The 24240-nt window shown below is 38.9% G+C and overlaps 1 protein-coding gene across 8 annotated transcripts in view; it reads left to right on the forward strand.

Annotated features, from left to right (window-relative positions):
- CPEB2 (cytoplasmic polyadenylation element binding protein 2) overlaps positions 1-24011 on the forward strand; it is a 190860-nt gene extending 166849 nt beyond the window's left edge. For all 8 annotated transcript variants that reach the window (XM_056555172.1, XM_056555174.1, XM_056555171.1 and 5 more), the window contains 6 exons: positions 1949-2119; positions 2287-2376; positions 8582-8700; positions 15939-16053; positions 16887-17068; positions 20050-24011. In XM_056555172.1, the coding sequence (XP_056411147.1) occupies positions 1949-2119; positions 2287-2376; positions 8582-8700; positions 15939-16053; positions 16887-17068; positions 20050-20277 (905 nt within the window). In that variant the 3' untranslated portion in view covers positions 20278-24011. The remainder of the gene's footprint in view (positions 1-1948; positions 2120-2286; positions 2377-8581; positions 8701-15938; positions 16054-16886; positions 17069-20049) is intronic.
- The last annotated feature ends 229 nt before the right edge of the window (positions 24012-24240 follow it).

The raw sequence follows: 24240 nt of genomic DNA on the forward strand, positions 1-24240 counted from the left end.
TTCATACACATGGTCCTAAATCATATGAAACAAGACAATAGTCCTGACCTCTAAACTTTAGTGCTACCTTAGCCTTATTCTTATTGATTGTGGTTCTTCATTATAAGATTGCAAAAAGCAAATAAAGATAGTTATGGGCTGTGTTCAGATGCGATAGATAAGCAGTGTGGATTCTGCAGGATTTTACTAAACCGCATGTAGCAGAAACAGTTCACACCAAGAATAAACCACACTGCAGAAAAGCTGCAGTTTTGTTACAGCGAATTTCACCCTTTGCTATGCTAGGATAAAATCCATGGTAAACTTACAGGACACTGTGACGGAAATCCACCAAGATCTGAGGTGGATTTATTCCACGGTGTGTTGGATTTAATCATATTTACTTGAGTTTCTGGGGCTGACACTTGGATTTCTTCTGAAGAACAACCCCTTTGCCATGGATCTGTGTTGCTGGTTGGACAACCTCTTTGCCATAGATCCGTGTTGTTGGCGAGACAACCCCTTTGACATGGATCCGTGTTGCTGGTGAGACAACCCATTTAACATGGATCCGTGTTGCTGGTGAGACAACCCCTTTGACATGGATCTGTGTTGCTAGTGAGACAACCTCTTTGACATGAATCCGTGTTGCTGGTGAGACAACCCATTTAACATGGATCCGTGTTGCTGGTGAGACAACCCCTTTGACATGGATCCGTGTTGCTGGTGAGACAACCCCTTTGCCATGGATCCGTGTTGATGGTGGGACAACTTCTTTGACCATGGATCTATGTGAATAGTAGGACAACCCATTTGCCATGAATTTACACAACGGTTAGCCCGTTTTCATCGATTAGGGTTAATCCTTGGCTTTACTGTGTCGAATCCGTAGGTAGCACAAAAAACCCATATGGAAATTTTCCATTGCATGGAATCGGGTTTGTATAGGGTGTGAATTTTCATCAGATTTGATGCGAATTCTAGTACAGAAGCCACCTCAAATCTTGTGTGTGAATTGGACCCTATAAAGCAGTAAGATCTTGAATTTCCATCTTTGTTCTAGTCCATATTGCTATGCTTTGGCATTGTGCTTTGGGAAAGGCATTGTCTAATTTCAAAACCCTATTAGGATTTTATAATTTTTTTTTTTTAAGAGGGGACCCATTGTAATAAAATCTAGAGGACCCGGCAGATCTTTCAAATTTCATCAGGAACTATATAATGCTTAATGTGTCCTGTGGTGGCGCTGAACATTGCTGCCGGGTTCTCCTTAAAGGGGTGGAAAACTTTTTTTTTTTTTTTTAATCAACTGGTGCCAGAAAGTTAAACAGATGTGTAAATTACTTCTATTAAAAATTCTTAATCCTTCCAGTACTTATTAGCTGCTGAATGCTACATAGGAAATTATTTTCTTTTTGGAACACAGAGCTCTCTGCTGACATCATGACCACAGTGCTCTCTGCTGATATATCTGTCCATTTTGGGAACTGTCCAGAGTAGTATATGTTTTCTATGGGGATTTTCTCCTACTCTGGACAGTTCTTAAAATGGACAGAGATGTCAGCAGAGAGCACTGTGCTCGTGATGTCAGCAGAGAACTCTGTGTTCCAAAAAGAAAGGAATTTCCTATGTAGTATTCAGCAGCTAATAAGTACTGTAAGGATTAAGATTTTTTAATAGAAGTAATTTACAAATCTGTTTAACTTTCTGGCACCAAAATTTTTCCATCACCTTAAGCAGTGTTTCCCAACCAGAATGCCTCCAGCTTTTGCAAAACTACAACTCCCAGAATGCCCGGACAGCCTTTGGCTGTCCGGGCATGCTGGGAGTTGTAGTTTTACAACAGCTGCAGGCACCCTGGTTGGGAAACACTGCCCCAAAAATACCCATCTGCTTATCATAATGAGATGCTCACAATACCTATACGTTACGCAACATAACAATGTATATTTTTTTATGTTTCCTGCAGGTCGTTCTTCTCTCTTTCCCATAGATGATGGTTTGCTGGACGATGGGCACAATGACCAGGTCGGGGTTCTCAATTCACCCAACTGCTACTCTGGGCATCAGAATGGAGAGCGTATTGAACGCTTTTCAAGGAAGGTGTTTGTTGGTGGGCTTCCACCCGATATAGATGAAGGTGAGATAGTTATAGTGGCATATATCTTTATATCTATTGTATCCGGCACATATCTTTATATCCATTGTCTGAATTAAACCCTATTGGACATAATGAATAATGTGTTGCTCTTTGCAGTATTTACCAGTTACATTAGGTGGTAACTTAGAAATGTTGTCTCTCTGCAGATGAGATCACTGCCAGTTTCCGTCGCTTTGGCCCCCTGGTGGTAGATTGGCCCCACAAAGCAGAAAGCAAATCGTACTTTCCACCAAAAGGTAACATGCTCATTCCTCCCCATTAACATTGACCAATTAATACGTAGTAAATGTACTGCTTTTGTGTGTGTAATGCATAAGAATATGAATATATATATATAATATATTATGTATATATGTGTGGTGTCCCGGTACAGGACTTGGTCCTGTCCCTCTGTCAGTGTCCCCTCAGCCAGAGTCCCTCCATGCTGGTAGGGCTCTCCTAGAGGGCTAACCCCTAGTCGCCTCTCAATAATATCTAGAAATGTATATATTTATATTTAATTGTATAGTGGATTTATGTACAGGACCTTTGGGTCATGTGACTGTAAATAAATTGTGTTATGCTTTGGTTCAAGGACCTTTGGGTCATGTGATGTGCCCATAATGCCTTAGGTCAGGACTGACAGGTTTGCAAACCAATGAGCTTTGTTCCTGCCCCCTTAATATATAAGGGGCTGCTGCCACTAAACTTCGCTCTCTTCCTGCTGAACTCAAAAGCAGTAACATCTCTCTTACCCTTGGGATATGAAGGAAAGCCCATCTGTATAATCTACTAAAATTCCAGCTAGGCCTGAAGCCTATTCTTCAGCAGCCACAAACGTGAGTTACTCCAGCTCAAAGCCTACAAATCCTGTGTGACTACTGAACCCAAATTACCCCTAAATTCAGTAGTACAGTGACTAGCAAAATCCAAGCTCATTCAACTACAAAGTCGCAGCAAACCTGTGAGGAGCCTGTACCATGGTCATCTTATAAAAGACTGTCTGTTATTTGCAATTGCATAAAATAGTAAAGTTATTCCTGGTTTACTTCAACTTCTGCTGTGGACATTTCCTTTATTCCTCCCTATCGTTTGTGGGACTGGTGGTGGTAGGACTATTGCATTGAGGAACCCGCACCCTGGCGTCACGACAATTAAGGGATAATCCTATAGCCTACACTACCACTCCGCAACACCCCAGACACCATTACCCCTCAAGCTCACCACATATGTGTGCATATATATATATATATATATATATATATATATATATGGCGCAGCACTCCCAAAAAATAGTGAAAAAATTGTGAATGTATTGGCTCACATCACAGCAATGTTTCTGTCCTACCCTAGGACCATTTTCAAGCCAAGCTAAATTATAATATAACTTTTTTTGTTTTCTGTCTTTGTCCCTAAGCAACCAGAGAGGCACTAAGAAATTTGTCCTAGTGACTTAAGACCTGGGGCTACATGTTGGTTACCAAGATACAAACTGGCTGATCAACAGAGCAGATATTCATTCTGTAGACCGTACCGACACAACAAAGTTTTGATGATAACTTAAAGGGGTCCAGTCTTCACATTTTTAATGTAACCATAAGGGTACGTTCACACATGCATAATGCGCTGTGGGAATTCTGCTTGCAGATTATGGGGGAGATTTATCAAAACCTGTGAAGAGGAAATATTGACCAGTTGCCCATAGCAACCAATCAGATCGCTTCTTTCATTTTTTTTACAAGGCCTATGGGAAATCTGATTGGTTGCTATGGGCATCTGGTCAATATTTCCTCTTCACAGGTTTTGATAAATCTCCCCCAATGTTGCTACCGATTGACTTCAATGGGTCTGCAGCAGATTATGTACATACAGTATGAACATACCCTTAGGGTGTTATGAGTTAATAGAAGGGGGGGGGGGGGTCCTTTGTTCACAATCTTCCTCTCTTGAGCAGAGTGCACAGAGGCTAAATAGAGCATCTTGTTGTATATGACTCGTCCTGTTCTGCATTAGACATTTCATGCTATTGATATGAATGGGCACAGTATAGTGCCTTGTCTCCTGTGTTGGCATTGCAGAAACATTAAAGGGGTTCTCCACCATAAGGTGATTTTAGTACGTACCTGGCAGACAGTAATGGACATGCTTGGGAAGGATCTGCGCTTGTCTTGGGGCTAAATGGCTATGTTGTGAAATTACCATAACACTGGCTATCTTTTTGTGAACTGGTATTTCCTGTTTGACTTTTCTTCTTTTGCCTACAAATCCCATAATTCCATTTTCCTCCCTCCCACACACCAGCCACTCCACCCATTGAAACATAAATGAGCTGCATCCATTCAAAAGACCTCTGGTTTTCAATCAGGGTGCCTACATCTGCTGCATTAGTTGCAGATTGTTCTCTCTCCCACCAAGCGATCTCTCCACCCAATGAAGCAGACAGGCTCCCTGTCATCAGCTGACTAGTCATGTCAGGTCTCAGCTTCATTACAAGCTGGGAAAAATCTGAGACAACAGTCATTTTGTATGCTGGAAAAAATAAATATTGGGGTGAAAATCACATAAGAATTGTGAGAACCGTCACACACAGGTACAGACACTATATTATGAACTACATTAACTTTACAGCCCCTGTAACATAGTCAAATAAAAAACATTCCTGTAATACCCCTTTAAACTCTTACAACAGGTTTCCCTCAGATTTCCGATTTCAGTATTGGAAACTTTGTGCTGAGCTTACTGTCAAGAGACCATTCTAACAAAAAGGATCATCTAAAGCCGGATTCACCTACAACAGACAATAAGAAGACAGATTTCTGCTATATATTTAACATGGGTTGCCTTCTTACTTTATTTTCCTGCACCATTCTAATGTGATGTCTATTATTATAGGGCTTATACAAACCCCCACAGATCCTCTGAGGGCCAGATGGGAAAACTCCTTGTTAAGATGCATACTAATGTGATTCCCTCAGCATCTCCTGTCTACTACACTGTTCATATTGGGCCCCTTATGCTGCTTATGACTGACTGACCTAGAGGTGTCGTACTCAAAGTAGTTGCAGCCTTGACATTGGGACACCTGTTACCAATTGGGCTTAAAGGGGTACTCCGGTGAAAAACTTTATTTAAAAAAAAAAAAATCAACTGGTGCCAGAAAGTTAAACAGATTTGTAAATTACTTCTATTAAAACATCTTAATCCTTCCTTTACTTATTAGCTTCTGAATACTACAGTGAAAATTCTTTTCTTTTTGAAACACAGAACTGTCTGCTGACATCACGAGCACAGTGCTCTCTGCGGACATCTCTGAACTGTCCAGAACAGCATATGTTTGCTATGGGGATTTCCTTTTACCCTTGACAGTTCCTAAAAATGGACAGAGATGTCAGCAGAGAGCATTGTGCTCATGATGTCAGCAGACAGCTCTGTGTTTCAAACGGAAAAGAATTTCCACTGTAGTATTCAGCAGTGAATAAGTACAGGAAGGATTAAAAATTTTTAATAGAAGTAATTTACAAATCTGTTTAACTTTCTGGCACCAGTTGATTTAAAAAAAAAAAAAAAAAAGTTTTTCACCGGATTACCCCTTTAAATATGCCCCAGAAGGTATGGTGCATGACTTGGACCAGGACATCTCTGTTTGGGCAATTATAGTTCTGTTAGAAACTTTTAATTTTAATTTTTAGGACTGTAGTACTGATGGCCTATGTATAGGCCTATCCTTTATCAGTGGGGTGTGACTAGCACCCACAATGAGGGAGAGCTGAATGAGAGAGATCTGAATGAGGGAGATCTGAATGAGGGAGATCTGAATGAGGGAGATCTGAATGAGGGAGATCTGAATGAGGGAGATCTGAATGAGGGAGATCTGAATGAGGGAGATCTGAATGAGGGAGATCTGAATGAGGGAGATCTCTTGACTGTAAAGCAAGTATAGTGCCAATGTTAATAGTGGCTGTGCTTGGTATTACACCTCACATCTCTTCAGTTCCAGTCAATGGACAATGACTAAGCTGCAGTACCATGCACAGAAACAACCAAATGTATGGTACTCTGCCTGGTAAACTATGATGGAAACAGGTCACTTAATGATGTGGGCAAACCCTTCATTCAGCGGGAATTAGACCCCTAGTAAATACCTTTTTGGAGGATGGTCTGTTCAATCTTGCAGTGCCAAAAATCGCTCTATGCTACTTTCTGGTAACAGATTCCCTGTGTATGCTGCCATTGTCTTAAAGTTTTTCAATACTGCCAGACTATGAGTACCATGGAAATCTCTTACATGGCATCATAGGTAGAAGCCTAGAAGTATGTCTGGCATTACTTGGTCCACTTTGGCTTCAGGTCCAGTAATGTAAACTTATCGTAAAATTTAAAAGAGATTGTGTGGCTGTATATATTTGTCACTTTCATGTAACATTGATGTCATTAATATGGACAAATAATTGTCGAAAGAATCCGGATACATAATTGTAGAAAAAACCCGGCTTTCTAAATGCAAATGTATAAGCAGAAGGTGAGCTGAGTTCAGAGCCCGGTCCCGCTCACTGCGCCATTGTCTCTGGTTTCAGTCTGGAAAGCAAACTTGTGTTTTGCATCCAGGAAAAGCCTTGTGGTGTAATTGTGTATAATTTGAATAATCCCCAACAACCTGGAGGTGACTGATTTACGGGTTATTTTAGACATTTAGGTCTATCCATGTGGCCTTTCAGGCGGGAGGACAGCTGCTGAATTTACAATACAAAGACAACCAGAGCTATTCTTCTCTACTCTTACTGCTCCTTTGTGCTAGACGTGGCCATTAAAGGAACTTTTTTGTTGCTGTCAATACAATTTCAATTACAGTGACCCCCCCAACCTACGGTGGCCCCGACATACGATCATTTCAACATACGATGGCCTCTCAGAGGCCATCGCATGTTGAAGGCAGCATCAACATACGATGCTTTTGTATGTCGGGGCCATCGCATAAACAGCTATCCGGCAGCACTGACTGATTCCGCTGCCACCGGATAGCCGTTTACGGTGCCCCATGTGATCTGCTGACGATCACTTACCTGTCTTCAGGGCTCCGGCGCGTCCTCTTCGGGATCCTCTACATAGTCGGCGCTCTCCATCGCCGTCATCACATCGCTGCGCACGCTGTCCCGTCATCCAGTAGGAGCAGCGTGCGTAGTGACCTAATGGCGGCGACGGAGAGCGAGGATGCCGGGGAAGCAGAGGCCTTGCCGGAGCGTCGGGGACACCCCGGGGACGCGGCAACAGCAATGGAAGGCGACATCCAGGGCAGCGGTGACGGTCCGGAGCGGTGGGGACACGTGATTATAACCTCCAATACCAGTGGTCTTCAACCTGCCGACCTCCAGATGTTGCAAAACTACAACTCCCAGCATGCCCGGACAGCCGTTGGCTGTCCGGGCATGCTGGGTGTTGTAGTTTTGCAACATCTGGAGGTCCGCAGGTTGAAGACCACTGTCCTATGTAGTTTTGCAACATCTGGAGATCCACAGGTTGTAGACCACTATACTATACTATACTATGGTTTCAACAAACGATGGTCCATTTGGAACGGATTACCATCGTATGTTGAGGGACCACTGTATATCTGTATAAATTAATGCGCGCTAAAGTCCCCCTAGTGGTGGTGGCGTGCAAAGCTTAATTATTTAATTCAATTGTGTATAAAAAAGCTTGGGATTCTGCGTAAAAATCAGAGCTGCAACTTAAAACACATAATGGGGAAATTAGCGCTGTATTCTGCTATCTTCATTAGTTTCATAGCAAGTGAATACATAGAGGTATGCATCTCAGTGACAAGGGGACCCCCATTCTGGTGATCTATTGGGCCCCTGGGTTAGATGTCAAGGGGGAAAGTATTTTTCATTTTTTTTTTTATAACACATCCTGGGCGCATTGCTTCAAAAAATATTATGCCAGATAACCCCTTTAAGGTGTGGAAAGCCTCACCCCCTCCTCACTATGACGCTGGCAAATGCAGCATATAAACACCAAAGGTTTTCTACTTTTATATGCCAAAAAGCAGCAGAAACTTTTTGCCAGACTATCAGATGACTTCTATGTGTATACAAATATAAATAAGACGCCTCATGGATATATATATACCAAAACTACCCAAAAAAAACTATTAAAGCTAAATGTTTGAATTATTTGTAATATGTCAGCTGTTATATGAAGGTACTGGCTCTCATTGAGGAGATCCAGCTAATGTATGGGGGTCCAACTACAAATGGGGAAAAGTATGTAGATGAGCTCCCCACCGGAAGGAAAGAAGACTGTCTCTCTGGCGCCACCTATAGGTAGTTACCCCCATAGGTTTGAACATTGAATTACCTATAGTTGGCACAAGAGAGTGAGTTCTCATCCTTCTATAATCTAACTTCAGTTATTGTTATATTAATGTATGTTTTCCTTATGTATTATTATTTTTTTTTGCTGCAGGTTACGCATTTCTTCTCTTTCAAGAAGAAAGCTCAGTTCAAGCACTCATTGAAGCCTGCATTGAAGAAGACTCTAAACTTTATCTGTGCGTTTCTAGCCCCACCATCAAGGACAAGCCAGTGAGTAAACATTATGATATTCTCCAGGCACTAAATGGAATGGGAGTGTATAATATATATATATATATATATATATATATATATATATATATATGTGTGTGTGTTTATCTCTCTCTCTCTCTCTCTCTATAATATAATTTATACCCACACACACACACATATATATAATTTATACACATATATATATATATATATATATATATCCTAACTACTCTATATATATATATATATATATATATATATATATATATATATATTTATTTATTTATCTCTCTATAATATAATTTATACACACACACATATATATATAATTTATACATATATATATATATATATATATCATAACTACTCTCTCTCTCTCTCTCTCTCTCTCTCTCTCTCTCTCTCTATATATATATATATATATATATATATATCTATATATATATATATATATATATATATATATCATATATATAATTTATACACACACACACACACACATATATATAATTTATACATATATATATATATATATATATATATATATATATATCCTAACCTAGAAATCCCCAGGACGCGCTGTATTGATTGTATTTGTTTTTCACTATCCCCGTCCATGCATATTGATCACCGCCGCCTTGTTTGTGTAACACAAGTGGTTGTCAGGGGATGGAGGATATAACACTTATAACTAGAAGTACATGTTTAGTTGCTTGCAAAGAGGGAATTGCGGCTGTGTGTATTTTTATGTCTTCTAGGTTGCATCATTGGAGAACGTTCCTATTGTATTGATAGTCAGGATGTGTTTGCATCTGTTCATGTTGCATTAATGTGTTGTCTGAGTTATCGGAGACACTTTACACAATTTATAACAGGATGAGGCGTGTTTTTATCATTATTATTTCAGCACCCGGGCCATGTATAGATGGTACCGGTCTTGGCAAGCCTAGTGTATATATTAGGTCATAGCCTAATTTAGTTAATTCTGTTGAATGTTACCTGGTCAGTTATAGATGTAAAGTTATAATGCATCTATTATCTGACAGTTTTAGAAGGCATAATCCAGTGTTTCCCAACCAGGGTGCCTCTATCCATTGCAAAACTACAACTCCCAGCATGTCTGTGGCACCCTGGTTGGAAAACAATGGCCTATCCTTTGCAATATACCTATCTCCTGCAGTGTCATATATAGGGATGTAAGAAAAAATCGATTTGTGTGATTATCGCGATTTTTCACTTGGCGATACTGAATCGATCCTTTTAGGGATGTGGAATTTGTATCTCCTGATGCCCGGAACAGCATGCCCCGGGCATCAGGAGATACAAGTTCTACATTTTGTCAGCCGGATCTGACGCAGCGGCGCTCTGGGTGTATGGAGCGGGCTCCGACTCGTGCCCGCTCCGTACTCTGCGTCCCCCAGCTGATTTCAGTAGCCGGGGGCCACTGATGCATCACGGCCGCTAGTATCCAGCATGTGGTGCTCTGCAGTCTGTATGGAGTGGGCTCTGGACTCGTGCCCGCTCCATATTCTGCAGCCCCCGGCTGTTCTCAGTAGCCGGGGGCCGCCGCTAATAGCCAGCATGCGGCGATCGCCGCGGCTGGCTATTAACCCTTTAGATGGCCGCTGTCAAACCTGACAGGGGCGTCTAAAGGGATCTGTGAATGCTCCCTGGTGGGCTAGTGGGGTGGATCACCCCCCCCCCCCCCGCAGCGCGATCACGGGCGGGCGATCTACTGTGGAGGTAGCCGGAGGGCTTACCTCTGCTTCCCTGCTCTCCGTGGCTCTGTCATTGATAGATCCTGGTTGGACCAGGCTCTATCAATGGATCGCAGATCAATGGAGTTCAATAGAACTCTATTCATCTGTCTGGGATAGATCGCGATGTATCGTCACCTAGATGGTATTGCGATATATCGGGATATATCGAATCACCACACTGGTATCGCGATTCGAATCATATTGCCAAATTCTTTGCGATTCACACCCCTAGTCATATATACCCATCAGTAGACTACATCCTATAACACAGAGCAGAGTTTCCCAACCAGAGTGCCTACAGCTGTTGCAAAATTAAAATTTCCAACATGCACAGACAGTCTTTGGTTGGAAAACACTGGCACATAGAGTGAGAACAACGTGCAAAAATTTGCAGACTATATTTGAGTTATGTGATATCTGTATATATATATATATATATATATATATATATATATATATATATATATATATATATCCGGTGGTCAGATATCTGCTGATAGCTTTGGAGTAGATTTTTCAGAAATGCTAACACTCTAGATCGGTCTTTCCCAATTGGTGCACCTCCAGCTGTTGCAAAACTACAAATTCCAGCATGGTCCAACAGACTTTTGCTTTTGGCACATGCTGGGGGTTGTAGTTTTGCAACAGCTGGAGGCACCCTGGTTGGGAAACACTGGTGCAGAGAGTGAGAACAAATTCCAAAAATGTAATGGGTAGCAATACTTTGTGAGACTATATTAAGGTGATATACGTTTTGCAGCTATATTAAGGCCATATATACATTGTGTGACTATGTTAAAATAGTTGTCTTATGAAGGCAACCTATGTCTATATATTCTGGCCCACATTTATCATTGTCTTTAGACTGTTTTTTTGTGTCTAAAAAGGGGCAAAAAAGCAGCAAGCAGGGTTTTTTTGCGCCTTTTTTGCCCCTTTTTGTTTACACATTTCTGCTGATTTTGAGTTGTAATCCACTGATTTTGGTAATACACATGATGTAGAAGGGTATTATCAACTGCGCCTTTTTGTGAAAAGGGGCAAAAAAGACGCAAAGCCACTGAAAAGTCTCTAAAACGACACCAGCCCAGACTTAGCGTATCTTTTTGGTGTATGTGAAGAGAGAAATTTCAGAAACTGTGACCTGCACAAAATTTATCAAATGCTCTGTGACCATTTACTAAATTTGGTGCTCCTACACATTACCAGCACACAAAAAAGGTGTAAAAAATGCTTCACTTACACCTACAATGATTAATGTGGGCCAATATATTTATATTATACTATAGTACAAACAACATCATAGAAAGGGGTTCTTCTGCTTGGGCCCCCCTGTATGAGCCTGAACCAAAAAATGTACTGTAGAAGTGGCTCTCATTCTGGTAGATCAGTGTTTTCCAAACAGTGTGTCTCCAGTTGTTGCAAAACTACAACTCCCAGCATGCCTGGACAGCCAGCAAGGGAGTTGTGGTTTGGCATCAGGTGGAGACAAACTGTTTCGAAAACACTATGGTAGACTTAAGCCATTGGACGGGCATTAATCGAAATGGCCTTGATGTACTACTACATTCACACTGCAACGGCTACTGCAGGATACTGTCCGGCTGGGCAAGAGTAGCTATTTACTAGGAATGGGACCCCATTCTGCAGAAGGTTTCTATTTGGCAGCTGCTTTAAAGTGATTTATTTTTAAATCAACTGGTGCCAGAAAGTAAACAGATTTTACTTCTATTTAAAAATCTTAATCCTTCCAATACTTATCAGCTGCTGTATACTACAGAGGCAGTTCTTTTCTTTTTGAATGTTCTTTCTGTCTGACCACAGTGCTCTCTGCTGACACCTCTGTCCATGTCAGGAGCTGTCCAGAGCAGGAGAGGTTTGCTATGGGGATTTGCTCCTGCTCTGGATAGTTCCTAAAATAGACAGAGGTGTCAGCAGAGAGCACTGTGGTCAGACAGAAAGAACATTCAAAAACAAAAGAACTTCCTGTGGAGCATACAGCAGCTGATAAGTACTGGAAGGATTAAGATTTTTTAATCTAAGTAATTTACAAATCTTTTAACTTTTTGGCACCAGTTAATTTAAAAAAATATTGTTCTCCAGCGGAGTACCCCTTTAAGGCTGTATATACCGTGTGTGAATGTGTTAAGAGAGTTAACACATTCAAAAGATACAGGGGCACTTTATCTATATTTAGGACTATGTTTGTCGTGGTGTATAGGAAATCTCGCAGGTTCATTTTATTGAGCTTGTAAATGATTTTCTAACGTTTCTGTGAAACAGTAAAAATAAATTTGTTGGCGCTCAAAGTCACAAATATCTAGAGTCAAAGTTGCAATATTACGTGTTGTTGATCCACTATATCACCTGTCAATTAATTACATATAATTAAAAAATATAACTAAGACCAGTGTATTAGATATTATAATCTGTAAAAAAAATAATCTAGATGACCTTCTCTTAGATGTAGTCGCTTACGTGGCATTTGTCCTCTACAATAGTTGTCATGGTTGTACAGTTACTTTTTAGACCCCAATGCATGTGAGGCGTCCATTGTGTTGTATGCGCCCATTATTATGTGAGCCTACGTGTATCGCTATAGTGGGTCTTTGGACTCATGCCGTGCTGTTATGTTTAATTTGATTGCCTCTGTTGCTTTGTTTTCTTATATCCTGAAAACTGAATAAACTTCTACTTTAAAAAAAAAAAAATAATAATAATATAAAAAATATAAAAAAATATAAAAAAATATAAAAAATATAAAAATATATAAAAAAATAATAATAATATAGATTAAAGGTGGAAAACTTTTTTTTTTTTTTTTAACTCAACTGGTGCCAGAAAGTTAAACAGATTTGAAAATTACTTCTATTATGAATTCTGAATCCTTCTAGTATTTATTAGCGGCTGTATACTACAGAGGAAATTCTTTTCCTTTTGGATTTCTTTTCTGTCATGACCACATTGCTCTCTGCTGACACCTCTGTCCAATTTTAGGAACTGTCCAGAGCGGCATAGGTTTGCTATGGGTATTTGCTTCTGCTCTGGACAGTTCCTGACATGGACAGAGGTGTCAGCAGAAAGCACTGTGGTCAGACAGAAAAGAAATCCAAAAAGAAAAGAATTTCCTCTGTAGTATACAGCTGTTAAGAAGTACTGGAAGAATTAAGAATTTTTTATAGAAGTAACATACAAACCTGTTTAACTTTCTGGCACCAGTTTTCCACCGGAGTACCCCTTTAAGTATACAAAGTCAAGATGAGATTAGATACTATCAATGTACAATTTATTATAGTGCAAATATTCTTTCCTTCGGTAAGTCACAGGGCCCTTGTGATTACCTAGGATAAAAATTTTTATAAATATGTATATAAAATAAAATACTAAAATATTAGTTCAAATATACGGACATGAAAGCATATAGACATAAAATGCATAAAATATTGAGAAAATATTTTCAATATTTTATGCATTATATCATAAATGCAGCAGTACATTCTCAATATTTTATGCATTTTATGTCTATATGCTTTCATGTCCGTATATTTGAACTAATATTTTAGTATTTTATTTATATATATATATATATATATATATATAAATATATAGTAAATTTGAGTAACTGTATTAGTCCAGTGATGCAGATGCAAATCATAAAATGTTGCAGTATCTTGTAATACCTTTTTTATTGGACTAACAGGATTTTGTAGAGACAAGCTTTCAGGATTCCTCCCTTTATCAAGTCCAAAGCAAATCTAAGCTCACAAGCAGAAGACACAGGTTACATGTCATAAATATGCAGGGGTTAAAGGAGATGTCCGGTGCAGACTTTTTTTCTATTCCATCCTGCCCGGGCTGCAAAAAAAGACAAAACAAACTTTCACTTACCTTCCTACGTCCCCCTGGAGCTCCGTAACAGTTGATCAGTCGGCCGGGCTGATTACTTCCTACTTCCCTTAGCCCGGTACGTCACATGGCGCTTGAGCCTGTCACCGGCCGCAGCGATGTTCCGCCTCAGCTGGTGATAGGCTGAAGCACTATGTGATGTAGGGAAGTAGGAAGTAAACAGCCCGGCCGACTGATCAACTGTTACGGAGCTCCAGGGGGACGTAGGAAGGTAAGTGAAAATTAGTTTTGTCTTATTGTGAATTCTCCACATCTATTGTCTTAACCCCTGCATATTTGTGAGATGTAACCTGTGTCTTCTGCTTGTGAGCTTAGATTTGCTTTGGACTTGATAAAGGGAGGAATCCTGAAAGCTTGTCTCTACAAAATTCTGTTAGTCCAATAAAAAAGGTATTACAGGATACTGCAAAATTTTTTGATTTGTGTATATATATATATATATATATATATATATATATATATATATATACACAAATTGTATCCTAGGTAGTCACAAGGGCTCTGTATATTTATGCTATAATAAATTGTACATTGATAGTATCTAATCTCATCTTGACTTTGTATACTTAATATATATTATTTTTTTTTATTGATTATATTTAATACTCTGGTCTTAGGCTGGGTTCACAACACGATTTTGCAATACTGTTTTCCATCAGGTTTTTTTTTCCAAAACCGTATGGGTCTAAAAACGGACTGAACCTGATTGAACAGTATGAGAAAAAGCAAACCATATGCATTTTTTAACCGTATACGGTTTGAAAAAATGTATCAGTTTCCGTACTGTTCCATACGTTTTTGGCTGTGAAAATCCGATTTTGTCAAGCAATTTTGTACATTTTTAAATAAAGATTTCTTTGTTTAATTGAAATCTCCATAGAAGTAGGAGTAGTTTCCCTGTTTTAAAAAACATGGCAGATTACTCACTATGGAATCCGGAAAGCATGGAAAAAGGTGTAGGAATATGGCGGAGCTCACGTCACTGCTTCTTTCCTCTTCAGCAGACTGAGAAGTTCTGGAAGGGTGGGGAGGTGGTAGGGACTTTGTAGTCCAAAGCGCATGCGCAATGCAAAAAACGCGTACGGTTAACCATATTGACCCGTACATGTTTAAAAAAAATGCATACGGTTGCAATACGGTTTTCGAACAGGACCAAAAACCGTGGTCGGACACGGTTTTCAGAACGGGAAGAAAACGTGTTGGCAGCAAACCGTATGTACCCGTATGCATTCTGATGCATACGGTTTTCAATGATTTGTCAATGTGTACGTTTTTCAATACGGTACCATACGGTTTTTTACTAAGAAACCGTATACGGGAACCGGATTGGAAAATCGTGTTGTGAACCCAGCCTTAGTTGTATTTTTTTATTATATGTAATTAATTGACACAAGTGATGTAGTGGATCAACAACACATATTGCAACTTTGACTTTACATATTTGTGACTTTGAGCGCCACCAATTTATTTATCCTCTTTATTTTTGGCCATTGGGGCTGTAGGTGGCGAGTTGGCCAACTCAGTCCTTGGGTAGATAACAGTGATTAGAGCCTCTCATATCCATATTTATTTTCTATTGTTTCTGTGAAACAGGTTCAGATTCGTCCCTGGAATTTGAGTGACAGCGACTTTGTGATGGACGGATCTCAGCCACTTGATCCCCGAAAGACCATCTTTGTGGGAGGAGTCCCCAGACCGCTAAGAGCAGGTATAGTATGAAGCAATCTTCAAGCTATAGTGCAGTATGCAATGCAATGTATATGTTATTATGCCAGTGTTTGCCAACCAGGGTGCCTCCCGCAGTTGCAAAACTACAACTCCCAGCATGCCCGGACAGCCTTTGGCTGTCCGGGCATGCTGGGAGTTGTAGTTTTGCAACAGCTGGAGGCACACTCGTTGAGAAACACCGGCTTAAAACCCATTCCAAATAATTTATTTGAGATCTCTGTATCCCACATCTTTTTGGAGAGCAGATATAGCAAGTTGCTCTTATTCTGAAGGACACCACTAGAGATGAGCGAACTTACAGTAATTTCGATTCGTCACGAACTTCTCAGCTTGGCAGTTGATGACTTATCCTGCATAAATTAGTTCAGCTTTCAGGTGCTCCGGTGGGCTGGAAAAGGTGGATAAAGTCCTAGGAGACTCTTTCCTAGGAATGTATCCACCTTTTCCAGCCAACTGGAGCACCTGAAGGCTGAACTAATTTACGCAGGATAAGTCATCAACTGCCGAGCCGAGAAGTTTGTGACAAATCGAATTTACTGTAAGTTCGCTCATCTCTAGACACCACAAATCCTTACATTATGTAGATTTCAAGTGTGAACTGTAATTCTTCATTTCACCTCTGGAGGCACTGCAGAGAAACTGAAGACTTGCCAGGTTTACAGCTGGGGTCCAAGCAATGTGATCAACTTATGATTGGAGAAACCTAATAAAAAAAATAGGATTGACCGTAGCAGTATGGAACAATATACATTATGTGGAAACCATTATCCTTTCCAGTCATGGCTATTTACCGGTTTATTCTCCTTTCTCTAGTGGAGCTGGCTATGATCATGGATCGCCTCTACGGGGGAGTCTGCTATGCAGGAATTGATACAGATCCGGAACTGAAGTATCCAAAAGGTGCCGGGCGCGTTGCATTCTCGAACCAACAGAGCTACATTGCAGCCATCAGTGCTAGATTTGTGCAACTTCAGCATGGCGATATTGATAAAAGGGTAAGTGAGTGGTTGTTGTCTAACATTAAAGGGGTATTCCAGGAAAAAACTTATTTTTATTTTTTATATATCAACTGGCTCCAGAAAGTTAAACAGATTTTGTAAATTACTTCTATTAAAAAATCTTACTCCTTCCAATAATTATCAGCTGCTGAAGTTTTGTTGTTCTTTTCTGTCTGGCAACAGTGCTCTCTGCTGACATCTCTGCTGGTCTCGGGAACTGCACAGAGTAGAAGAGGTTTGCTATGGGGACAGTTCCCGAGAAACGTGTCATCAGTGAGCACTTAGACAGGAAAAGAACAACTCAACTTCAGCAGATCATACGTACTGAAAGGATTATGATTTTTTAATAGAAGTAATTTACAAATCTGTTTAACTCTCTGGAGCCAGTTGATATATAAAAAAAAGTTTTTTCCTGGATAACCCCTTTAAGTTATGTTTTAGATCTAGGTTTCTCAATAACCCTCCCTTAAAGGGGTACTCTGCCGCTAGGCATCTTATCACCTATCCGAAGGACAGGGGATAAGATGTCTGATCGCGGGGGTTTCCCTTTAGGGGATATCATATATACTGCCTATTTGCTGCTGTGTATTTTCCTACCCATTGAAGTCAATGGGTAGCAAAATCAACTTCAGAAAATACGCAGCAAAATACACAGCATATACGCTATGTGGGACCCTACCCTAAAAAAGTGTGCTGTGCAAAAATGCATATGGCCTGCACTAGTGTACACCAGCCAGTATACTATAGTGGGCAGTACAGTATATAGATGTAGTGGACACCTAATAGATTGGTGTTATTTCCATTGCATGTTATGCTGTCTATTGCTGGACTCCGTGCTCCGGTATGATCAGATCTGCGATGCATACAGTACTGTATGCATTGCTGCTCATTCAATTTAACACTTAATCAGTGTTGTGATATGTAAATGCATTGTTGCTCACTTACCTTTCCTGTGTTAGGTACAACAGTAGCCAAAATTTATTTGTTTTTTCTTCAGTTTTTTGACTGTTCTCAATCTGTTAGCCATAGTTTATTTTATTTATTTCATTTTTTCCAGTTTTGTAGATATTTCACACCTTGCTATTTGATACAAGTGTTTTTATTTTCAGGTAGCATTTTTGGAAAACTATATGGTTACATTTATTTGACATTAATGTTTTAGTATGGGTAGAATACGTGAAAAAAAAAAAAACAATCTCACTCATTAGTTTTTTTTGTTTTGGGTTGCAGAATAGTTTTTTTAGATTTGTTTACTTCATTAAAAAATGTGTACCTTACCGCCTCTGTGTGTAAAATGCACAGGCATCTGTTAAGGCATACCTGAGGCATGTTTGCACCACGATCGGTATTGATTGTGGTGCTTAAAGGGGTACTCCGCTGCTCAGCGTTTGGAACAAACTGTTCCGAACGCTGGAGCTGGAGCCGAGAGCTTGTGACATCATAGCCCCACCCCTCATGATGTCACACTCCGCCCCCTCAATGCAAGTCTATGGGAGGGGGCGTGGCAACCACGCCCTCTCCCATAGACTTGCATTGATGGGGTGGAGCATGACACCATGATGGGGCGGGGCTATGACGTCACAAGCTCCCTGCAACGGCTCCAGCGTTTGGAACAGTTTGTTCCAAACACTGAGCAGTGGAGTACCCCTTTAAGAAGCTAAACAGACGACTATTACAAGAGGGTAGCTGTCAATCACAGCTATTTTCTAGGACATGATTGTGCGGATACAGCTTGTGTACCCTGCACAATCATTATCATGTATGTGTATGAAGGGATGCGGGAAACCTTCACACCAGTTACATGTTATGATGATTCAGGAAGGGGCTAAGTTTTGATATGTCGTCCAGATATGTCAAAGGTTTAGATCGCACCAGCAACAAACAAGTGAGTGATCCAGCTCACCTTCCCTGATGTACGGTGCTCGGACCGGTGCCCGGCAAGGCATCCAATATTGAAGAAAGAAAGTACGGACGGTCCAGCACGTCATTGCATGCAGCTTTATTGAAGATACATCGCATCATAAAAACGAGTCAGTCAGACATGTTTCGAGCGCAATCGCTCTTCCTCGGTGACCACCACGGTGGTCACCGAGGAAGAGCGCTTGCGCTCGAAACATGTCTGACTGACTGTCGTTTTTATGGTGTGATGTATCTTCAATAAAGCTGCTTGCAACAAAGTGCTGGACGCTCCGTACTTTCTTTCTTAGATCGCACCAGGTCTCAATCCTAAGACTCGCTGCCATTGTGAGTAATAGCCGAGCATCCAATCCGGCTCCTTCACTTCATAAACTAATGCAGTGAATACATTTGATTTGATTGACAGCCAGGGAGTGAAGAGCGTGCTGCCGTGCACTTTAGCTGGCTATTACAGGTGAAACTTGAAAAATTAGAATATCGTGCAAAAGTTCATTTATTTCAGTAATACAACTAGTCTGCAGAAGGAAGCATGAAGTGCTCCAAAATCTCCTGGTAGGCGGATGTGTTGACCCTGGACTTAATGAAGCACAGTGGACCAACACCAGCAGATGACATGGCTCCCCAAATCATATAACATATTGAGGATTTGAGGTTTTCATGAGCTGTAACCATAATCATCACAATTATGACAAATCACCGCTAGAACTATCTTGCTTTGCATGTAATGAGTCTCTCTCATATATTAGTTTCACCTTTTAAGTTGCATTACTGAAAGAAATGAACATTGTAAAATATTCTAATATTTTGAGTTTCACTTGTATTTATGATTGCAGGGGGTCTCAGGACTAAGACCCGATGTGATCTAAACTTTTGACTTGTCAAAAGTTTATATTAATGACACTAACTCTTTAAGCTGTAGGGAAACCACATGTAATTTTCTCTGCATTTCCAGAATTAGTATTATAGTTTATAGTGGTGCTCCCTGTTTTACCTTTACCGGGTGACTGTTGGTTTTGGATCATTGACTTACATAGTAACTGTGTTCATCCCCCTGATCGCAGGTGGAGGTGAAGCCATACGTGTTGGATGACCAGATGTGCGATGAATGCCAGGGAGCCCGTTGCAGTGGGAAATTTGCTCCGTTTTTCTGTGCCAATGTCACATGCCTGCAGTATTACTGTGAGTTTTGTTGGGCGAACATCCACTCTCGCGCTGGCCGGGAATTCCACAAGCCGCTGGTGAAGGAAGGAGCCGACCGGCCACGTCAGATCCACTTCCGCTGGAACTAAAACATCGCTTACCTACCACTCACTGAGAGAAGGGTGCATGCGGCTTACTGTGTTTCAAGATACTGACCTGCAGAAGAAATAAGTGCATTCTTCTGCTTTTCACCCCAGTCCTCTACACATGCATCTGTATCAGCAGCCAAAACACTAAAAGCCTCTTGTTTTTTCACCAAAACCCCACATCTCAGGCTTACTAATTCTTTGTGATCTTTTTTATGTTCAATTTTTTTTATATATATTTTTTTTCCAAGTTCTTTTATATGTAATGCTGAAATTAGATATGGGAATGTTCTGCATAGGGGCGACACAGTCTGCTGCTATATATAAATATATATATATATATATATCTATATAGATGAAGTGTGCACTTATTTCTAGACATGGATTTTTAACTTAAAAATCAGCCCCAGTTATTTACCAAAGGTAGCAATTAATAGTAAAAAAAAAAAAAAAAGGAAAATGTCTGCTACTAAAAGATTATTTTTATTGTTGATATTTTAAGTGTGTATGTAAATTTAAAAAAAAAAATATAGGGTTGATTTTTTTTGCTCTCCATTTTGACTTGCGAGAAATAATACCTCAGATAATCTGATTTTTATTAGCTATTTTTAAACATTTTTAATCATAAGCTGTATTAGCTTTGCTGCTATATAGGTGTTGTGTGTAATGCCACCTATTTATACAGGATTGAAAAGTTTTCAAAATCTGCATTGCAGAAAAAAAAGGCAGGCAGCACAATATGGCCGAAACTGCCATAGTTTTAGAATGTGAAATATGCATGTTTACCTACCTGTCTACACCATATGCATGCACTGGAACTATTAACTAACCACAAATACGGTATTGCAGATAATAAAAATAAAAATAAAACTTAAAAAATTTAAAAAGCTCTTTTGAAACTAGGTACAGTAGCATGAGCGAAATTACACAATTTTGTAAGTAAGAAAAAAAAAGCATATTTGCATGAATTGTGACTCAAGTAAAACAGATGTCCTTAAATGTGTACAATATGAAAAAATTTGTTTTAGAATAGTAAGTGCAGCCATTTTTGTGTCCTGGTCAGTAGTGGACTTCAATTTACAAGGATTGGGTGTAATATTGTAATCCCCGTGCAATAGTCGTGGTGTGTGATTCTGAATCTTGTGACGTGAAGTAGCATAGAGAAAAAAAAAACTGGAAAAATTTGAAATTATATTTGAAAAAAAAAAAAAAATTACATAATTTTCTCTGCCCAATTTTCAAATTTCACGGTTTAAAACTATCTTTAAATGTAAAAACCAAAGATGGCCAGCACACTTGTAATCAGCCACCAAATGTATAACGCCCCCCTAGCTATTTATTAACGCCTACTAGTTACAAATAATATTACTATTAATAATAATAATACAAAGAAACGCTTGACGCTTTAGAGTAAAAACTAGAAGTCAAAATGGAGACGACTAATACAGACGGCTAGTTGCATACGACGCCCCTTCTACCTTCAAGACAACAGTGACGTTTGGCTAAGACAGAATTTTATAATTGGTTTCCCTGTACATTTGTTTTTGTTTTTTTTTAATATTTTTATTAAGGCTGCTATTTTTTATTTTTTTTATTCATAAAAAATATATCTATTTATTTAAAAAAACAAAAAAAAAATAGCCAATGGTCAAGAAAATTTGTTTTGGCTAGGAATAATATTTAACACCATTATGATATTTTAAGATATTTTAAATTCAGCCATGGGGTAATGCAACTAGCCAAGAAATAAAAATACAAAATTCAGTACAAAAAGTCATTTAGATTCACTCCACAAAAATACAGATTTAACACAGAAAGAGTTTAAGAAAATGGGATAAAACCCACGGGACAATCTTCTGTGTAGGAAAGAAAAAGAAAAAAAATGACGGTCTTACCGGTTGTCAACAGCGTGCTTTTTTGTACTGTACAACATGTGACTTGTCTCACCTTGCTGTTCTTACGTGGTTGTAGTTCACGTTTTAAATGTTTGAGAATTGTTGCTGTTCTGAAGAGTACTTCTTTCTAATTTATTTATGTACCCTTAATGTAACTTAATATGATCTGTCCTGTTCCCCAGGTCTTCACTCTTAATAGTATTTTATCAACCTTCACCCTTCTTTCCGCCTACCCCCACCCCAACGATCCCAATTTTATTATGCACTATATTTTATATTTCTGAAAGAAACCTTTGACAGTCAGCTGTTTTTTGAGACATGCTTGTTTTACTTAACATCTATTTTGCAATACCTCAATTATTTGCATTTATATGGGAAGAAAAAAAAATGATTTCCATTCACTTTATCTAAAAACAAACAAACGTACAAATATAATGATTAGAGGGGTGCAACTGCACGAAAACAAAAAACTCAAACTGTCGGGAAATTGTAAAAAAAAAAAAAATTATTTTACCAAATATTTAAAAAAAAATTAATATTCAAAATGAAAAATAATTTAAGGGGAGGATTGGCAAGAAAGTCCTTTTTCTATTAATTGTCATTTCACTTCTGTGGAGGGCAGTCCTTGCTGCTTCTCGTTCCAATCCTGCTTTTTGTGCGTGTTACTTGTGTGTAGTAAATTCTTATTTTCTAATTGTTGAACACTGTATTGGATTTTTTATAAATCATATTTATTTTACTATTTTTGTAGAAGAATGCTAGTTGATTTTGATTGTATTTTTATATTTTTAAAGCTTCTCTTTTGTTTCCCCAATGTGCATATTGCTGCCCAAGTGTATGACTATGGAGGAAAAAAAAAACTTTAAAATCCACACTTTTTGTTAAGAAGGAAACATTTAGCATTTATATATTTGTGTATGGACAACACTTGATATTGTATCCCTGTTGCATCTGGCTGCACAAAGCCTCTCCTCAAAGATGCTAGAAAACTTGAATATAACACATTTTGGAAGGCTGACTAACCTCGATTCTGTGTTGTGATGTGCAATACTGTTTCTAATATTTGTATAAAAACAGTGTAAACCTTTTTAATGCAAATTTATTTTTTTCATTGCATATTTTGCAGATTTTATCCACAGTGTCATTTTTTACTGTCAGAAAAGATACCCCTTTTGTCATTGCAACTATTTTTTAAAATCCAGAAATCTTTGTACTGATGTAAATGATTGTAGTTATTTTGGATAGTGTTTTGCTAACAAAAGGAGAGACTTTTTCATGCATATTTCTATTTTGTTTCTGTTTTATTTTTTGTGTTTTTTTTCTTCTTTTGTTTTTTAGAAGTAATATTCTTGTCATTAATATCATTTTGTATTTTTATGTGGAAAAAATATAATTTTATGACGCTAATTGCTAAAGTTTTATTTTATTTTGAATTATTTTTGGAGCTGAAATCTTTGTACTATTAAAGCAACTAGTTTCTAATTCAGAGTTTCTGTATAGAATGGCACAAGTGGCTTACGGAGTGTTTGGATTGTAATTATTAAAGGTTCTTTGATATGCAAATTTTAGTTGATTTTGTTTTATTTTGGGTATTCCGTATAATTAAGAGCCCATGCTTAAGGACACTAGGTGATTGCCTTCAGCTTGAATTTTTTTTATTTTTGAGATATTTTAGTTACAAAATTTTACTGTTATCTTCCAGGTGTCTAAATCTCCAGTCTGTCTGTTGTACTGGTAATTTAACTCTGTAATGAAATAGTTTGCTGCCAACTATTTATATTAAGTAATTTTTAAATATTTGTAATATTGTTGACTGACTAATAAACTTAAGTTATTGGCACATCTTTCTTTACGGTCTCATCATTGCGGGTTGTTATGTGTCTTTTTGTTTTTCATCACCTTTTATTTTTGCAGTGCTTAAACGGGTATTCCCCTTGCATAACATAAAAATATTCACTAGAATATGACATGTTTTTATGATTGTTGGGGGTCTGACCACAAGTGAATGGGGTTGGCTGCAGTTTCCAATTCAGCTGGGTGGCTGGCAGTGCCAACAACAATAGCATTGCAT

The sequence above is a fragment of the Hyla sarda genome, chromosome 1, assembly GCF_029499605.1.
Source record: "Hyla sarda isolate aHylSar1 chromosome 1, aHylSar1.hap1, whole genome shotgun sequence".
In the NCBI taxonomy this organism is placed as follows: Eukaryota; Metazoa; Chordata; class Amphibia; order Anura; family Hylidae; genus Hyla; species Hyla sarda.